Source organism: Notamacropus eugenii, chromosome 2 (genome assembly GCF_028372415.1).
Source record: "Notamacropus eugenii isolate mMacEug1 chromosome 2, mMacEug1.pri_v2, whole genome shotgun sequence".
Lineage (NCBI taxonomy): Eukaryota > Metazoa > Chordata > Mammalia > Diprotodontia > Macropodidae > Notamacropus > Notamacropus eugenii.
The window spans coordinates 381,421,598-381,441,837 of NC_092873.1; the positions used below are offsets into that span (position 1 = coordinate 381,421,598).

The 20,240-nt window shown below is 42.8% G+C and overlaps 1 protein-coding gene across 1 annotated transcript; it reads right to left on the reverse strand.

The window, feature by feature from the left end:
* Positions 1-13,221: 13,221 nt before the first annotated feature.
* ETV3L (ETS variant transcription factor 3 like) lies at positions 13,222-19,089 on the reverse strand. Its single transcript, XM_072638570.1, has 5 exons — positions 19,029-19,089; positions 17,938-18,175; positions 17,469-17,658; positions 17,133-17,253; positions 13,222-13,831 (listed from the first exon to the last, which is right to left on the reverse strand). The coding sequence occupies exons 1-5, from the start codon at positions 19,087-19,089 to the stop codon at positions 13,353-13,355; spliced, it is 1,089 nt and encodes a 362-aa protein (XP_072494671.1). The 3' UTR covers positions 13,222-13,352.
* Positions 19,090-20,240: the final 1,151 nt, after the last annotated feature.

Below are 20,240 nucleotides of genomic sequence, written 5' to 3' on the forward strand. Positions count from 1 at the left end.
GGAAGGACAGTATTGTTGGCCACATGGGGAGTACATATGGCTCAGGCAGGTACATCAGGTGCTATTATGGCTGGGCAAACTAGAAGGTGGGTGTTCGGAGCTTAAACAATTTCTGCTTGCTCAAAGTATGCATGTACTAACTCTCCAGCTATCCCTAGTATCTCCAAGGTTCCATGTTTAAAGTCTAGGGAAATAGAGCAATTCCAAAAATAAATCAAAATTCTCTAGGTTTGTGCCCCCATCTGCTTGCATTCTCCAAATTTATCTTCCTATCTTAGCAAATAACCCAAATAATTCAATCACTCATCATATAGGTTCAATGCATCGATAACGGCGAGAGAGAGCGAGAGAGAGAGAGAGAGAGAGAGAGAGGGAGGGAGGGAGGGAGGGAGGGAGAGAGAGTAAAGTAGAACAGTAAGCTCTGAGGCAGAGAGAGTATCCAACTATTCCAGGTAAGGTTGAATTTTCAACTCCTTCTACACTATTTTTTTCTGTTCCAACCCTCACATCTCACCAGGGGAACAGATGGACCAAAAAATCACTTTGCCAAGCATTATTGATCTCAAAATTCAAAGAGAGGAGGAGAAAGTACCTTATCTCAATGACTTCCCAGCTTCTCCGGTGCCCAAGTCATTCTCTAAGAGAATGAATCAGTCAGAAAGCACCAAGTAATGTATCTGCCCTTTGCAGACCCCTTCTAGGGAACAAGACAGTAGTAGTGAGACCTTTGGAGCTACACTTAACACAGTAACCTGCTAGAGCTATTAAGTTCCAAACTTCCATCTCTCTTTAGGGCCCAAAGAGCCAGAAAAATACAGGGAAAAATAGGGAGATCTATTTCTATCTAGCAGCAGGAGGCTGATACACAAGGGCTTCATCTCTAGGACCTACCTCAGAGAGTTGTGGTGAAGCTCAAAAGAGATAATATCCATTAAACACTTTGTACACTTTAAAATACAAAATGCAAGTTATTATGATTATTATTAATCTAATGTATATATTTTTTCCCTAGGAGATATTGATTGTCTTCCTGTAGTAAGCAAAGACAATATGATATATTCATTTTTCAAATTTTTTCTAATTCTATAGTTTTTTAATTTTTAAATTCAAATTTATTTTATTTCCAGTTCTGAATTTTCTCCCTCCCATTCCTCTGCTTTACCCATGGAGAAGGCAAGAAACATGAAATAAAAAAAAGAACCATTAAAAATATGTGTAGTCACACAAAACAAATTACCTCATTAGCCATATCTAAGAAACAAAAAGAAAGGAAGAAAGAGAGAAAAGAAAATATGTTACAATCTGCACTGAATTTATCAGCTCTCTCTGAAGGTGGATAGCATGTTTCATCATAAGCCCTTTGGAATTATGGTTGGTCATTGTGCTGATCAGGGCAGCTAGGTGGTGCAGTGGATAGAGTCCCCAGCCTAGAATCAGAAAGATTCAACTTCCTGAGTTCAAATCTGGCCTTACTAGCTATGTGACTCTGGGTAAGTCACTTAACCCTGTTTTCCTCAGTTTTCTCTTCTGTAAAATGAGTGGGAGAAGGAAATGGCAAACCACTCCAATGTCTTTGCCAAGAAAACCTCAAAAGGGATCATGAAGAGTTGGATGCTAATGAAAACGACTGAACAACAACATTGTATTGATCAGAGTTTCTAAGCCTTTCAGAGTTGATTGTCTTTACATATTGTTGCTATGGTATAAATTGTTCTCCTTGTTCTGTTCACTTCACTATGTATCAGTTCATAAGATTCTTCCCAAGTTTTTCTGAAATCATCCCCTTCATCATTTCTAATATCCCAATAGGATTCCATCACATTCATATACCATAATTTGTTCAGCTATTCTCCAATTGATGGGCATCCTCTTTGTTTCCAATTCTTTTCCACCACCAAAGGTGTAAGTATTTTTGTACCTATAAGACCTTTTTTCTTTTTTTCATTTCTTTCAAGGTATAGACCTGGTATTGCTGAGTCAAAGGGTTGTTGTTTGTCTTTTGTTTGGCCTAGAGGCCGATGGACTACCCGAGTCTTACCTTTTCACTGGTCTTCAGCGGCCAACCAGATAAACGTATTGAGAGAAGAGACTTTCCAGAGTTGAACAAGGGTTAGGCTTTATTCAGGGTCTTGGTTACATGTGCAGGGTGAATTCTTCCTCAGGAGAGAGGAATCCTCCTCCTCCCAAGGGGCAAGGATCGTAGAGCCAGAGGATGGGAGTGGAAGAGGGGGGGCCCTCTTCCCTCCAAGGGCCCCTCAGCACGAAGAGCCCCCGGAGGGGACTCCGCATCCAAAAGAGGGCCTTCAGGCTTTCCTGTCCCTACTTAAGCTCTCCCACTGCATAGTTTGCACGTGAATACCGTGCGTGCTCTCAGCCCCTAGCTAGTCAACAACAGGTGTGCTCAGACCACGGGCCAATCTCAAGGGTAGGATGCTCTCCCCAGCAAGTTTCCCACTGAGAAGAGGTGGAAATGCATGAGATAGCCCCTGTTTCACGCCTCAATTCCCAGCTGTTCCCTCGGGGGCCTCATGAGAACTCTGAGGTTTAGAGGTCCTCACTTTTACCTGCCCGAGACTGTCCTCATGAAACTGAGCTTACACCCCTAACAGTCTTTCATTCCCAAAGAGCAACATAACATCAGGAAGGTGATGCCATGATTTGCAAGTGAATTGGATTTAAGAAAGGGTTGTAAAAAGTCATCAGTGTCACTCTCTCCTTTGGAACTACCTAGATCCAGTGGCAAGATATAGATCAGGATGACTGCAGAGGGCCCCTGAATCAAAGGGTAGGTAAAGTTTAATAGATTTTTGTTGTCATTTCAAATTGGTTTCCACAATGGTTGGATTAGTTCACTGTTCTAACAACAGTGCATTATTGTACCTGTTTTTCCATGCTGCCCCCTCCAGCATTTGTCATTTTCCTTTTTTGTCATCTTATCCAATCTTATGGATATGGAGTAGTACTGGAGAGTTGTTTTAATTTTCATTTCTCTAATTATTAGTGCTTTATAGCATTTTTAAAATTTGACTATTGATACCTTGGATTTCTTCTTCTGAAAACTGCTTATCCATATCCTTTGATCATTTATCGGTTGGGAATGCTTCTTTTTCTTGTAAATTGATTCAGTTATCTACATATCTTAACAATGAGATCTTTCTCAGAGAAGTGTTGTAAAGATTTTCCTGTAAAGACAAGATGGCAGAGTAGAAGGAGGGACCTGTAGAAGTTCTCCCTCCACAGCCCATAAAATACCTGTAAAAAATGACTCTAAACAAATTCTAGAGCAACAGAAGCCACAAAACAGCAGAGTGAAAGAGATTTCCAGCTCAAGGCACCTGGAAGGCTGACAGGAAAGGTCTATCACACAAGGCTCAGAGAGGAGCGCAGCCCAGCCTTGGCTGTGGGGAGCAGCAGGGACAGGACTGGAGTAGGCATCAGAGAAGCAGAATCATAGGTAGCAGCTGTGATTCCAAGATTTCTCACCCCACAAATGCCAAAAACAGTTTCAAAGGTCAGTGAGAAATCTCTTTCACCTGGGTGAGAAGGGAGCAGGGTCTGGCCCTAGCCCTGGCCCCAAGCAGCTTCAGCGTCCATTTTTGGAGACCCAGCCTAAAGATTCAGGGGGAATTGAGCAGCTAATCTGGGTCTCAGCCCTGACTGGCTACCCTGGGGTGAGGAGGAGCACTGGATGGTGGAGCCAGAAGCATGTGGTTGCTCCCAGACCACAGCACATGCCAGGAGAGGAGTAAACTCCTCTCCTTTGATTGTGCCATCTTGGAGGAACTGAGGATTTAGAGGTCCTTAGAGTATGCCCTCCACTTGACAAAGGACTCAAAAGTCAAGTAACTGGCTGGAAAAACGCCCAAAAAAGGGGAAAAAAATAAGACTATAGAACATTACTTTTTTTGGTGGACAGGTATTTTCTTCCATCCTTTTGAATGAGGAAGAAAAATGCATACCATCAGAGGAAGACATAAAAGTCAAAGCTTCTGCATCCAAAATCTCCAAAATAAATTTGCAATGGTCTCAGGCCATGGAAGAACTCAAAAGATATTCTGAAAATCAAGTAAGAGAGGTGGAGGAAAAATTGGGAAGAGAAATGAGAGTGATGCAAGAAAATCATGAAAAGCAAGTCAACAGATTGCTAAAGGAGACCCAAAAAAATGCTGACGAAAATAACACCTTTAAAAATAGACTAACCCAAATGCCAAAAGAGGTCCAAAAAGCCAATGAGGAGAAAAATGCTTTAAAAAAGCAGAATTAGCCAAAAGGAAAAGGAGGTTCAAAAGCTCACTGAAGAAAATAGTTCTTTAAAAATTAGAATGGGGGGTGGAGCCAAGATGGCGGAGTAGAAAGACGCACATACACATAGCTCCGAACCCACAACCCATAGAACAACTACAAAGAAGTAACTCACGGCGAATTCTGCACCCAGAGGCCACAGAACATTGGAGCGAGGGAGATTTCTGTTTTGGAGAGACCTGCAAACCTCTCGCAAAAGGTCCTTCGCGCTGCAGACTGGGCGCCGGGACTGGGAGCTGAGTACAACCCTGCCGCAGCCGTGGCACCGAAAGGAACAGATCCGAGCGGGCTTCAGGGAGGGGATCTCCAGCGGCCACACAAGTCCCTCCACCCACAGGTGATGGGGGTTGGTGAGAGAGTCTCTTTGGCGGGTCGAGGGGGGAGTGGGGTGCCCCCATGGCTCGGGCCCCCTCGGGAGACAGAAGCTGAGGGGTGGCGGCAGACAGGGGCTCCCCAAGCAGGCAGGAGCCTGGATCCATTGTTGAAGGTCTGTGCATAAACTCCCTGAGGGAACTGAGCCTGAGAGGTGGCCCTGCCCTGCCCTGACCACCTGAACTTAATCTCACACTGAATAGCAGCCCTGCCCCCGCCCAAAGCCCTGAGGCTGGAAGCAGCATTTGAATCTCAGACCCGAAACGCTGGCTGGGAGGATCAGGAGGCGAGGTGGGTGTGAGGAAAATATTCAGAGGTCAAGTCCTCGGCTGGGAAAATGCCCAGAAAAGGGAAAAGAAATAAGACTATAGAAGGTTACTTTCTTGGTGAACAAGCATTTCCTCCCTTCCTTTCTGATGAGGAAGAACAATGCTTACCATCAGGCAAAGACACAGAAATCAAGGCTTCTATGTCCCAGCCCACCCAATGGGCTCAGGCCATGGAAGAGCTCAAAAAGAATTTTGAAAATCAAGTTAGAGAGGTAGAGGAAAAGCTGGGAAGAGAAATGAGAGACATGAAGTCAAAGCATGAACAGCAAATCAGCTCCCTGCTAAAGGAGACCCAAAAAAATGTTGAAGAAAATAACACCTTGAAAACTAGCCTAACTCAATTGGCAAAAGAGGTTCAAAAAGCCAATGAGGAGAAGAATGCTTTCAAAAGCAGAATTAGCCAAATGGAAAAGGAGATTCAAAAGCTCACTGAAGAAAATAGTTCTTTCAAAATTAGAATGGCACAGATGGAGGCTAAGGACTTTATGAGAAAGCAAAAATTAGAATGGAGCTAATGACTTTATGAGAAACCAAGAAATTACAAAGCAAAATCAAAAGAATGAAAAAATTGAAGACAATGTGAAAAATCTCATTGGAAAAACAACTGACCTGGAAAATAGATCCAGGAGAGACAATTTTAAAATTATGGGGCTACCTGAAAGCCAGGATGAAAAAAAGAGCCTAGACACCACCTTTCATGAAATTATCAAGGAAAACTGCCCTGATATTCTAGAACCAGAGGGTAAAATAAACATTGAAAGAATCTACCAATCACTTCCTGAAAGAGATCCAAAAAGAAAAACTCCTAGGAATATTGTAGCCAAATTCCAGAGTTCCCAGGTCAAGGAGAAAATATTGCAAGTAGCCAGAAGGAAACAATTCAAATATTGTGGAAATACAATTAGGATAACACAAGATCTAGTAGTTTCAACATTAAGGGATCGAAGGGCTTAGAATATAATATTCCAGAAGTCAAAGGAATTAGGATTAAAACCAAGTATCACCTACCCCACAAAAGTGAGTATAATACTTCAGGGGAAAAAAGGATCATTCAATGAAATTCAAGCATTCTTGATGAAAAGACCAGAGCTGAATAGAAAATTTGACTTTCAAACATAAGAATCAGTAGAAGCATGAAAAGGTAAACAGGAAAGAGAATTATAAAGGACTTATTAAAGTTGAACTGTTTACATTCCTACATGGAAAGATAATATTTGTAACTCTTGAAACTTTTCTCAGTATTTGGGTAGTTGGAGGGATTACACACACACACACACACACACACACACACACACACACACACACACACACAGACACACACATAGACAGAGGGCACAGGGTGAGTTGAATAGGAAGGGATGATATCTAAAATATATATATTTTATATATAATACATATTATATATAATTGTGTATATTATAATTATATAATTGTGTTATATAATTATATGTAATATACATAAATATATATATATTTATATACAAAATTAAGAGGTGAGAGAGGAATATATTGGAAGGAGAAAGGGAGAAATGGAATACGACAAATTATCTCTCATATAAGAGGCAAGAAAAAGCTTTTTCAATGAAGGAGAAAAGGGTGGAGGTGAGAGGGAAAAAGTGAAGCTTACTCTCATCATATTTGGCTTAAGGAGGGAATAACATGCACACTCAGTTGGTATGAAAATCTATCTTACACTATAGGAAAGTAGGGGAGAAGGGGATAAGTGGGGTGGGGGGGATGATAGAAGGAAGGGCAAATGGGAGGAAGGACCAATTAGTAGTAAACAATTTAAGGGAGGGACAAGGTCAAAAGAGAGAGTAGAACAAATAGAGGGCAGGATAAGAAGGAGGGAAATATAGTTAGTCTTTTACAACATGACTGTTATGGAAGTCTTTTTCAAAACTACACATATATAACCTATATTGAATTGTTTGCCTTCTCAGTGGGGATGGGTGGGGATGAAGGAAAGGAGAGGAGTTGGAACTCAAAGTTTCAGGAACGAATGTTGAGAATTGTTTTTGCATGCAACTGAGAAATAAGAAATACAAGTAATGGGGTATAGAAATTTATCTTTCCCTACAAGAAAAGAGAGAAGATGGGGATAAGGGAAGGGAGGGGTGTGATAGAAGGGAGGGCAGAAGGGATAATCAGAATGCACAGTGTTTTGGGGTGGGGGGAGGGAAGAGATGGGGAGAAAATTAGGAACTCAAAATCTTGTGGAAGTGAATATTGAAAACTAAAAATAAATAAATAAAGATTTTCTTTTAGTTTCTTGCTTTTCTTCTAAAATAGTTGCATTGATTTTGTTTGTGTGAAAGCTTTTTAATTTTATGTAATCAAAATTATCACTTTTACCTCTCATGAATTTCTCTATCTCTCATTCGGTGATGTTTTCCCCTACCCATTAATCAAACAGGTAACTCTTCCTTTTTCCATTAATTTGCCTTTGATATCACTCTTTATGTATAAATCACAACATGATGTAATAGAAAGAACCATTAGTTGGAAAGAAGACTTAAGTAGAGTCTAGTCCTAGTTCTACCACTAGTTGTATGACTTTAAGCAAGTCATCAGTTTTCTCATTTCTTAAATGAGGGGGTTGAATTAGATGATTTTTAAGATCCTTTCTAGCCCTGATTTTTTGGTTTTATAAAGCTTGAGTTTCGACTCTATCTCCATTCCCTTACCCACTCTACTGGGTGGTACAGTGGATAGAGGACACACTGGGTCTGAAGACAGGAAGTTGTTGTTGTTCAGTTATGTTTGACTATGCCTGACCCCATTTGGAGTTTTCTTGACAGAGATACTGTAGTGGTTTGCCATTTCTTTCTCCAGCTCATTTTATAAATGAGGAAACTGAGGCAAACAGGGTGAAGTGATTTGCCCAGAGTCACACAGCTACTAAGTGCCTGAGGCCAGATTTGAACTCAAGAAGATGAGTCTTCCTGACTCTATGCCCAGTGCTCTATCCACTGAGTCACCTACTTTCCAGGGTTGTTGTGAGGATCAAATGAGAAAATATTCACAAACCATTTAGTACAATGCTTGGCATATGGTAGGTGCTTAATAATACTTGCTCCCTTCCCCTTTAACTAAAAAGTTCTTTAACCTTTTTTGTGTTTTGGATTCCTTTGACAGTCTGGTGAAGTCTATAGACCCCCATTCTCTTTCCATTTCTCTTTTACCCTCTGGTTCTAGAATATTAGGGCTGTTTTCCTTGACAATTTCTTGAAAGATGATATCTAGGCTCTTTTTTTGATCATGGCTTTCAGGTAGTCCAATAATTTTAAAATTATCTCTCCTGGATCCATTTTCCAGGTCAGTTGTTTTTCCAATGAGATATTTCACATTATTTTCTATTTTTTTGTTCTTCTGGTTTTGTTTTATAATTTCTTGATTTCTCATAAAGTCATTAGCTCCATTCTAATTTTTAAGGAATTATTTTCTTCCGTGAGCTTTTGGACCTCTTTTTCCATTTGATACATTCTGCATTTTAAGGCATTCTTCTTCTCATTGGCTTTTTGGACCTCTTTTGCCATTTGGGTTAGTCTGATGATCACTTGGCAGGATAAGGTACCAGACACTGAAATTTTTGCTTAAGCTTAACTGCCAAGTATTCAAACTGTACTTCAGAGAGCGCAACTCTGACGGTCTGGCCATGTTGTTTGAATGCAAAATGTATGCTTGCCAAAAAGACTATTTTATTGAGAACTCGCATGGGGCAGATGATTACATGGGGGTCAGAAGAAGTCACAGAAGGACACTCACAAAGTCTGTCTCAAGAACTTTGGATTTGACTGTGCAACATGGGAGACACTGGCACAGGACTGCTCAGCATGGCATGCCCACATCAGAAAGGGTGCTGTACTCTTTGAGCAAAGCAGAATTGAAGCAGCACAAAGTAAATACAGGATGTGAAATTTGAGATATCCACCCCAAAAATTCATATCTGTGTCCAACCTGTGGTAGAGCATTCCGAGCTTGTATTGGTCTGATCAGCCACAGTCAGACACACTGAAACTTCACTTTATCATAGTGATGTCATTTTGATCCTCTTTGAAGATGAAAGACAACAACCAATCAACCAACCAACTAGTCTAATTTTAAAGGTCTCCTTTAGCAAGCTGCTGAATCGTTTTTCATTACTTTCTTGTATCACTCTCATTTCTCTTACCAATTTTTCCTCTTCTTCTCTTACTTGATTTTCAAAATCTTTTTTGAGCTCTTCCATGACTTAAGACCAATTCATATTTTTCTTGGAGGCTTTGGATGCAGGAACTTTGACTTTGTTATCTTCTTCTGGTTGTATATTTTGATCTTCCTCATCACCAATGATGTAAGAAAATACTTTTTCACTGAGAAAGTAAGAATCTATAGTCTGTTTCTTTTTCCCCCATTTGCTCATTTTCCCAGCCAGTTACTTGACTTTTGAGCTCTTTGGTAAGTGGAGGACTCCAGAAGCAGTCTTTACTTCAGCAGTGGCTGATGCCACCCTGGGGATGTGGCTGTGGCTGTCTGTGGCTAGGGCTGGACCATGTTCCCCTCTCAGCCAGGTGAGAGACCCTTCCCACAGACCTTTGAAGCTGTCTCTGGTGATTGTGGGTTGAGAAGTCTAGAAGCCCCAGTGGCCACCAGCCATTCAGTCCCCTAAGTTCTGTTCCAGCTCCCTCTGCGCCAGCAAGGCCCATGTGCCCAAACTTTGCTCTGCTCCCAGCCTGGTGCAATAGACCCTTCTTGTCAATCTTCCAGATGATTTTGGGCTGGAAATTTGCTTCTGCCTTCATTTTGTGGCTTCTGCTGCTCTAGATTGTTTAAAGTCATTTTTATAGGTTTTTTGAGGGGCTTATAGGGAGAGCTCTAGCAGGTCCTTGCTTCTACTCTGGCATCTTGGCTCCATCCCATCCCCATGCTCAAAATGAGGTTTTTAAATGCATAAAATAAAATGCACAGAATTACAAGGGAAATCAGTTATACTGAAATACAATTATCAAAATATTAAAACAAACAAAACAAGACAAGTTCACAGACTCTAGGTTAAGAACCCCAGCCCTAGACTAAAGTGAATGTGTTTAGAGCTAGAAAGTACCTTCTCATTTTACAGAGGACAAAACAGGCCTAGAAGGAGGAAGATTATAAGGTCAAAAAACAGGGAGCAGAGCTAGGATTTGGATTTAGATCCTCAGATTCCAAATCCCGAATTCTTGAAGCTGGAGAACTGACCTGGAGTATGGTTTCTGGAGATAATTGCTGGTGATTTCTGGAAATGATTATTGATGGTTTTTGATTTCTGGAGATGATTAAAAAATTAAATTCTACCACCAGGAAGGCATCCTGTGATGCTGAGGTGGTCTGAAGATCAGACTTGTTGATCCATTTGTTTAGTAGAAATTCCTTCAATAATATACTACTCAAACAGGGTTGCTGTAAGTAAAGAGCTTTCTAAACCTTAAAGTTTAACTATAAATTGTCTTTTTGAGCTGTCTGTCTATGGTGCTTCTCCCTCTGGTCTCTAGACAGTTTCTTGACCTCTCACCCACCTTTGCACCAAAACTAAATCCAATTCCAGGCTTTCTCAGGTCATTGTAATGGTTGTATGTAACCACCAGAGGGCGCTGGTGCAATAGGGAAGCCCTCTCTACTGGGGAGGGGGTTAGTAGGAGGGGGTATAGTCTAAGTCCTCTCTAATCACTTATTCTACAGATACTTATGAAAAGTGTACTGGGTGTTAGACTTGGAGAGGATCCCCCCAGTAGAGTGGTAAATATGATATGGTCCCTGCCCCCATATCATGCCCCTAGCCTTATTCCCAGAACTGCCAGAACCAGCCCATGTCCATACCTGTCCATTCATCTACCCAAATCCGTCTGGCGCCTCAAACCCAGAGTTCACCAGCCAGAAGTCTTTGTCCCCCGAGGCTGAGACTGGGAGTTCTGACTCTTGGGTTCACTGTGCTGACACACCACCCACGCAAGAGCATTGGAGATCTCAAAGTTATTCTCACCCCACCCCAGAAACCTGAATGTATATGTAAGGGGGAACAGAAATCTATCACAGCAGGATTGTGCAGTCAGAGATGGTGGGGTCGCACATAGGAGAGACAAGGGATGATCCCATTCCTAAGAAAGCCCCTGTTGACCTTAGGGCCATCTTTCAGTTGAATCTGCCCCAAAGTTCCCTACAAGACAATCTGAGTCCTTGTGCTGGAAGCAGACAACACAGGTTCTTTGTCTCCCAGGCTGGGATGGGCAGTGGGAAAGCCCCAGACTGGGGCTTCCTCCTACCCACAGAGGGGTGGGGGACAGGCCAGTGGTAAGAGGATGAATTCTTCAGTGGTCCATTCCTCAGTTTGGGTTTGTCCTAGGAGAAAGAACTCTAGAGTGGGGTAAAGGGGTGTTTAAGAGCCTTTGCTTCATGCAGGGGAAGAGAGAGGGAGACCCCAGCCTCTAGCCTGACCTTTCCTGTTCCTCCCAAATCCAGCTTGCTAACATGGACCCCTGGGGTTTTGCCAGGCTCTCACTGGCTGCACGAAGAGGACCCCTTTGGAAGTCATTGTGGTTAAGTTGAAAGAGCAGCAAATTTTTGAGTAAGAAGACCTAGGGTTTGATTGGAGTCAGGAAATCTAGAGATGGAATTCTCACTCTGCTATTTACTATCCCTGTGTTACCTTGGCCAATTCACTTAACTTCTCTGTGTTTCTGTTTCCTAACCTCAGAAAATTAGAGGGTCTGACTAGATCCATCCATGGCTGACTCCAGTGATCACAGGAATTATAATGAGTACTAACATTATATACACTTACTCTGTGCAGGCCCTGTGCTATGTCTTTTACAATTACAACCTCATTTGATCCTCACAGCAGTCCTAGGAGGTAAATGTTATCATTAGCTACATTTTACACCTGAAGAAACTGAGGCAAAAAGAAGTTAAATGACTTGCCCAGGGTCACATGACTAGTGTCTAAAGTCAAATTTGAATTCAGGTCTTCCTGACTCTAGGATCATTTCTCTATCCATTGTGCCACCTAGCCACCCCTCAGAAATGGAACAGAATTGGAATAGAATTAAGTCCTCTATAATGGACTTTGAGGGAAAGGAGTCAAAAGTATATCCTTAAAGTGTCCATAGACTTCTCAGAATGGCTGGAGGGAGGCAGAGATCTGGAGGTGGGAAGGCCTCCTGACTCTGTGACTTAGTTTTCCTGCTCGTTGATATAGTAATAAGGGATCAGTTCTTAAGTCTTTATATCTAACCTAGGTAGAAGGTGGCTATCGTTACTTAACTGCCAGATGTTTGCTTCATTAAGAAATCCAGAGCAGATTTCAGCTGTAGGCGGTAGCTTCCGTTCTTGTCCTCAGAAAGATTCTTGTCCCCCAGATAGGGAAATCCAAATTGAATTGGAAGTCAAGATCCCTTCCCAGTACAGAGATCTCTCTCTTTACTCATGAGTAAGCAGGCTGTGGTTGGTTCTAGAGACCAGAGAAGACAGGCAGCTCCCCAGGTGATGTAGAAAATATAGGTGAAACAGGGAAGTAGGGGTCATGTTTGAACCTGGGATGTTCAGGGCACACACACAGGATAGAAGAAGTCAGTAGGGCAGAGAGAACGTTCTTGGTTAAGAGCATTTTATTCACCATAGTTGGGGGTGGGAGGTGGAGTTACAGGGCCTGGGAGAGGTCTGGGGTAGAAGGGAATTTGTCCATTTAGAACCAGAAACCCCAGAGTCACAGCACTTACTGGGAAAGGAGGAGACTGAGAAGGAGTTAAAGAAACACAGACACATGCTAGGGTTGGGGAAGTGGAGAGACCTTAGTCACTCTTATGACACTCAAAATGAGTGACTTCAAAATTGGGAACACTTAGGGTCCCCCTTCCTTCCCCAACTTAATCCCTTACCTTGTGATTAACCCTTTGAGAGAATGATGGAAATCCAGGGACTTTCCAGTAGAGGAACCTCCTTATACCCCCTCCTCCTCCCACACAGGGACCAAGAGATGAGGGGTGGAGAGGGTAGGGAGAGGGGAATGAACAGAGCCTCTTGAACTGATGAGATCTTTGGTCGAAGGGTCAGGGAAATTCTATCTTAGTGACCCCAGCCCGTTTGATGAAGAGAGGAATCATGGCCCATCCTGTTACCCTCAAACCCTTACCCTCCCACCTTGGGGTCCATCCCCATTTCATTTCCTTCTTTACATCTCACTTCAATCCTTTCTTCAGTTAAGCCCATGTTTGGTGCCTGGAGCCAGTGTGGGGTTGAGGCCAGGGTGAGGCAGACCCAGGAGGAAGGTAAGATAGTGAAGGAGCGATGGAGCAGAATCATGGGGTTGCAGAAGCTTTGTCAGTTACCCTCCAATTAAGGAGGATCCAAAGACCACACAGCTTTGAAGGGCTCCAGACCCTGGGAAGCACGGTTTTCCTCCCTGGTTTTGAGTCTATGTACCTCTGAAGGGAAATCTACTACGGGTCTCTGACATCCTTTTCCTCCCACTCTTAAATCTTGCTTTACTTCAGTCTCGTCAGACCTCAGGGAGATAAACCTCAACCTCTCTCCTGCCCCAGGCTCCATCCCAGCCAGAAGGGAAAACCCTGGGAAAACCTTTCCACCTATGGGGAATCCCACTCCAGAAAACAGAGACTCAGACTTAGAGGGCTCAGGGGACTGGTGCTCTGGTAGGAGAGGGGGGAGCAAGGGCCCCGAGAATCTTGACCACTCATTTGGAAGACAAGTTGAGAAGGGAGGGGGCAAAGAGGCAAGAGGAGGGAGTCCAGTCCGAGGATTCTGGAAATGGTAGCAGGGGCTCAACAGGCAAGGAGCCTGGTGAGAGCCAAGACCTAGAGAGAGAGGGGAAAAAAGGGAGTCAGAAGGAGTGACAGCTTGGTGTATTGGTTTCTTAACCTGGAGTCCACAGATGCATGGACGGATTTCAGGGAGTATGTGAACTTGGATGGGAAAGATATTTTGACAATTGTATTTCAGCAGAATTGGTTTCCTTTGTATTTTGTTCTGTACATTTAAAAATGTTATTTTTGAGAAAGGTTTCATGGGCTTCCCCAAATTACCAAAGGGGTCCATGATGAAAAAAAACAACTTAAGAACCCCTGATAGTGAAGAAGGTCGCTGAATTTGACCCTAGACTACCTGAGTTAGAATCTCTAATGACTAATTATTTGCTGTGTGACCTTGGGCCTCAGCTTCCTCACCTGTAAAATGAGATAGTTAAATTTTATGATCTCTAAGATCCCTCCTGTCTCTAATTCTATGATCCTATAGATGTGTCTGTTCTCACTTTCTTCTCCCTCCTGAATCTCATCACTCTCTTCATCTCTTCTGGTACCACCTTGCTTACAATCTCCAAGCCTTTATTTGTGCCTAACCTGTAGATAAGGTTTCTAGTTCCAGTATTGTAATGAACTCACTGTGTGATTCCAGCAATGTTCTTATCTGTAAAATGGAGACAGTAATACCTGCCCTGCCTTGCTTACTTAATAAGTAAGTATTGCTTACTTGTTGTAAAGTCATTAAATAAGATCACAAATAAGTTCTTATCAACAAAATTATTAACTAAAATTATGAATGTTAAAATATTTATCAAATAATATGAAAAATGTGAAAATACTTTGATAAGCTAAAAGTGATTTGGCATGAGAGGGACTCTATTGGTTTACATAGTATATCCCTGGTCCTCTTTCTAGTCCTGTCACAACATTCTGTGATGCCAAAACTGGAAGGATCCTTAGAACATAGAATACTGGAACACAGAACATAGTGTTAGACCTGGAAGCAACCTTAAAGCATAAAATGCCATGACATGGATAATTAAATCTAAAAAGGACCTCAGATATCATGTAGTACAACCCCTTTGTTTTATAGAGAGGGAAATGACTTGCCCAAGATCATACCACCAATTAATGGAAGAGCTGGAACTAGAATCAATGCATTACTCATATAAAGATCAGTGCATTTTCTATTAGTACCATAATGAGGTCACAGTGTCCAGAGCTTTGCCAACAACTGAGGGAGATGGAATACTTTTTCCTCTCAGCAGTGCAGAGACTGCCATCTCCACATCTGTTGGGCCTTCTGTGGCCTTCAATGAACATATTGACCCAATTCCCTCACCCAAGACATCTCCCAGCAACATTGGACTCTCATTTCGACTATTATCTTTGCTGCCACCACCCATGCCCAAACTGTTTTTGCCGTAGATAAAATAATCCAAAGTAATGGCTCACCTTCTGAATATGTCACACTGCCTTCCACCCTCATTGCACATTCCCTTCCGTAGAAAGTGTTCCTGCACTGACTCCTTCTAACTTCTCTGCTCTCTCCAACTCCTCCCCACCTTGCCAAGCTTGAGAGCCAAAGCTTTCTTTGGCAGTAGAATCATATGCCCTTATCTTTCCATCTCTGTATATCCCCTTGGGTGAGCAGCATATCCTATCTCTTCCCTCATCTGGGAGCTTCCTGAGGACAAGGTCTATATTTCTTCTTCCCAGTGGAATCCCTCTTGGTTCCTCAGCTGTCAACATGGGGCTGAAGTGGACCCTTATAGACAGACCAATCTCAGACCTGTTCCTTTAAGGTCTATTTCCTAATGCAGCTAGTTGGTTCAGTAGATCTCTGGACTTGGAGTTCAGGAAGACCTGAGTTCAAATATGGCCTCAGACACTGAGCAAATTTCTTAACTTCTTAGAGCCTGAGTTCCTTCATCAGTAAATTAAGGTTAATAATAACACCTACCTTCTAGGGTTGTTGTGAGGATCCAATGAGATCATATACTGAAGCACCTTAAAGCACTGTATAAATGCTAGCTATGATGATGATTAATGATGGTGATAATGATAATAATAATGTTATTCTCCACCAAGCCAATTTTCCCAGCTATCCCCACAATTTCTTCCCTATAGGCAAGTATGGCATGGTAGAAGAAGCTGAGTCAGAACTAACTGGGTTCAAACCCTGTCTCTAACACATGATAGCTGGGTGACCTTAGATGGATCATTTAAGTTTTTTCAGTCTCCATCTCCTCATTTTTAAAATGGGGATCATGATATTTGTACCTACCTCACATAGTTGTCGGAGGGAAAGTGCTTTAAAGCTCCATAATAGCATGAACGATTTCTGAATGAATTTCCTTCAGGGTGCTCATATGACCCTAAAGTAGCCTCCTTTCTTAGGAAGGGAGAATATAAGGAAGGGTAGGGTCCCTCCAGACCAACTACAGTCCAGAATCCCAGAGCTCAGGCTTGTAATTGCTTTTAAATTCAGTGACTAGTATCCTCATTTTCCTTTGGTGGGGGTGGGGTGAGATGAGAACAGATGTAAGCTCAAAGACACCAGCTAGAGTCAGTTGGGAAGGAGTATTTGGGGATTTTTTTTTCCCCTAAGGTGGCACAGTAGATAAAGTGCCAGGCCTGGAATAAAGAAGACCTGAGTTCAAATGTGGCCTCAGATACTTACTAGCTATGTGACCCCAGGCAAGTCACTTAACCCAGTTTGCCTCAGTTTCCTCATCTGTAAAATGAACTAGAGAAGGAACTGGCAAACTACTGCAGTGTCTTTGCCAAGAAAATCCCAAAAGGTGTCATAAAGAGTTGGACACGACTGAAACAACTGAACAACAACCCCAAACTGCTAGAAAATAGAGAAGTTAAGTTGCTGTAGGGCATTTCCAGGATTGAGGGGATGGGAGGAAGGGAGCAGGCAGGGCTGCCCAGGAGCTCTGTCTAGCTCTGTTTCTGGACTACATGTCCAGGCAGGTCTTGAAGACAGTCCCACACCCACTGTGCCAGCAGACTCACCTGGGCCCAGGTTCCAGGAGCCCGCTGGGGAGACTGGGAAGAGAATTTTCTGTAACCCAATACTGACAGGAATGTTTCCTATGTCTTGGAGCACAGCAGAGAGTAACTAAAGGCACCTTTTTGTATGAAAATTGATAGAAATGGGTAGGAGTAGGACAGAATGATGCAAATTTGGATACTGGGGAGGAACCAAAGCTATCTGGGCCTTTAGAGACCTTGTGGCCATTCACACAGGGTAACAATCCAAACCCCACTAAAGATACAAAATACCCTCCGATCTGAATCTCTCTTCTCTTTTAAGGTTCCCTTGTCTCCTTCCAGAGCCACTCACGATGATCACTGCTGCTGCTTCCCTTCTTATCCCCAGTGGGCTCCAGGGGGACAGGGGGACTCCGCTGTCCAGCCAGCTGTTCCATAAATGCCCGATGGGTGAACAGAACGGTGTGGAGGAGCTAGAAAGGGAGAAGGTCAAGGCTTCTAAGAATACCCGAAAGCAGTGGCCAGGAAGCGGCTGGTTAAATGTGGAGGAAGAGAAGGAGAGGGAAGAAGAGGAGGACAAGGATGAGGATGAGGACCAGGAGGAAAATAAGTAGCTAGGATGACACTGGGGCAAGAAGCAGGACCTTGGAAGGAGGGACACTGGGAGAGGAAGAGTCATCATGCCTACCTCACTCTGCATACCAATGGGGACCAAGGCTGGACCGTACATGCCTGAGGTACCCAGCAACAGCGGAGGTGGGGGTGGGGGCCTCATGTCCCACAGTGGATAGTTGACAACAATGAGTTTGCTGAAGTTGAACTTATAAGTAAACCTCTTGCCTTTGGTCTTGTGCAGGATTCTCTTATTGTAGTAGTATCTAGAGAAGGCAAGGCTGAGGTTAGATGGACAACGGAATGAGCCAAAGATGACTCATTTCTTGGGGCCACCAAGTATTTTGCCTACATTTCAGAATACCTCGTAGGCACTACTGGGGACTTGAATATATAGCTTCAAAGGGTATGACCCTGAAGGGGGAAGTTATCAGAAACTGTTGCTCCAATAGGATCAGAAACTAGAACCTAGAACTCTTCCTTAACTCTGCGGTTAAGGGCTCAGAGCTCTGTCTCCCTCTTTCTCCTCCCCGTCCCTTCCTCACCTGAGGGCCCGGCTCAGCTTGTCATAGTTCATCTGTGGTTTGCACTTTCTTCGGCCCCAGAGACGGGCTACTTCATCTGGGTCCTTAATGACAAACTCCCCATACTCTCCCTGCTGCCAGGCAATGACATGGTGGAACTCCTCTTTCTGAAGCAGTTCTAAGATGAAATGCCATAACTGGATCTGCCGGGAGCCTGGGGAAGACTCTGCCTTGTAGGCCCAGTCTGGAAAAGCCAGGCCTAGGGGGAGAAGACAGTGAAAGGTGGTTTCATCTGGCCCTTTTTCACAAGCTGTTGTCCAATGATGGGACTAACTTCCCAGTGAAAGTAGGGTAGAGATAGGCGAAAAGGGACCTCTTGGTGATGGACTAATATACAGAACAAGACACGTTTTTTGGACATGGCCAATATGAGGATTTGTTTTGCTTTACAATGCTTATCAGGAAGTTGTTCAGCCAAGTACAACTCTTCATGACCCCATTTGGGTTTTTTTGATAAAAATACTGGAGTGTTTTGCCATTTCCTTCTCCAGTTCGTTTTACAGATAAGTAAACTGAGGCAAATAGGGTAAAGTGACTTACTCAAGGTCACATAGTTGGTAAGGGTCTGAGGCCAGACTTGAACTCAGGAAGATGAGTCTTTCTGACTCTAGGCCCAGCACTCTATCCACTTCACCACCTAGCTGAGTTCAAAATCAGGCTCAGATACTTACTAGCTGTGTAACCCTGGACAGGTCACTTAACCTCTTTGTTTCCTCATCTATAAAATGAGGCTAATAATAGTACCTACCTCCCTGGCTTATTGTGAGATCAAATGAAATTATAATTTTAAAGTATTTTAAGGATCTTAAAATGCAATATAAATGCTACCTATTATTGTAATTTGTTACAAGGATTTTCTTTTTCCCAGGGTGGGGGTTTATTGGGAAGAAAAAAATATATGGTTGATAAATTTTTTTAAAACTCAGTTTAAAAGTATTTTAAAACATTTTCAAAAAAGGAAAGGAGGACTCTGATTGTTAAAGAAAGGGATTCTTCTGGACAGGGGCTGGATATACTATGGAAGAGGGAAAATGAGCTGAGAAGCATCTTACCTGAGATCCAGTAGGAGCTGGGAACTGGGGGAATACCCTCAGCCAGACAGTGGCAGTGCATTGTCCACTCCTAAGGGAGAGAGCTCTGTCTGTCCAAGCCTTGGGAGACAAGAGGGACTAATTGAGAGGGGGAGACAGAGAGAAGAGATAAAGGGAAACTCAGAGAAAGTGGGGAAGAAAACTATTGTGTAAGGGGTCAGAGATAGAGAGACAGACAAAAAAAAGGAAAAACAGAAGGAAAGAAATAAAGTGCTCAGAGGGAAACAAATTAAAGGTAGATTAGATTAAGAGGAGAAAGGGAAGAAAGTGGAGGTATAATAGAGGAGGGTAACTATGACACAGAGCCAAGAAGGTCCTTCATTTCCCTAGGGGCTACACCTCAGATTAGGGCTCTATAATAACCCAGAGACAGGGCTGGGAGTTTAGCCACTTAAATAGATGGAGGAGAGTAGGGAGGGGGAACAGTCAAAGGGTCTCTCATGTGCCCCTTTCACTCCCCACCCCCCAAATATCAAGGGATTTAGAAAAAGAGAGAGCCCTTCCTTTCTACTCAGGGCTTAAGGGGATTGAAGGTTTTCCTGATAGAAGGCAAGGGAAGATGTAATTAATCTCACATTCTCTTTTTAAATAATCAGTGCTTGGTGGGGGGGGGGGAAGTGGGGTGTATGTAGCATGGATATTAAAGGAAGGGTGAGGTGCAGCACAGATGGTTCTTCCCTCCCTACTGTCCCAACATACATACATACATGCACACACAGAAACACCCATACATGAGTTAGAGGGGAGATTCCTGAGAATTTTATAAATTTAGGAAGAGAAGAAATGATATGGAATTCACCCATGACTGGCAGATGGGAGATTTGAAAATGTGTGTTACAAATATTTACTTTCTGGATGGAATTTGCATGGGGGGTAGGAGGTGGGGAGGCAAGAAAAAAAACACAAAATCCAAAGCCAGGCAGACAAAAGAAAATAATATAATTAGAAGATTGAGGTTAGATCTCAAGAAAGACTTTCCAGTAAGGAAGGACAAGACAGATAGGAAGGAGGAAGAAGAAACATTATGCATTCTTTCTTTTGGAAATTTCAATGCAACGGAGATTTTTGTCTGATTTCTCAGTTTTATCTAAAGACAAGGAGATCAGATAGTTTCTTGCCTTAAGTTTCTCTTTCTGATGAGGTTAATATAACACCTCATTAGAATCATAAGTG

Bases quoted from the DNA above. Each gene is read 5' to 3' on its own strand.
- ETV3L (XM_072638570.1), bottom strand. From the start codon at position 19,089: ATGCACTGCCACTGTCTGGCTGAGGGTATTCCCCCAGTTCCCAGCTCC. The intron at 17,659-17,937 runs GTGAGGAAGGGA...TGCCTTCTCTAG, and splicing joins AAGCTGAGCCGGGCCCTCAG to ATACTACTACAATAAGAGAA. The intron at 17,254-17,468 runs GTAGGCATGATG...CTCCCTTTCTAG, and splicing joins CCATTGGTATGCAGAGTGAG to CTCCTCCACACCGTTCTGTT.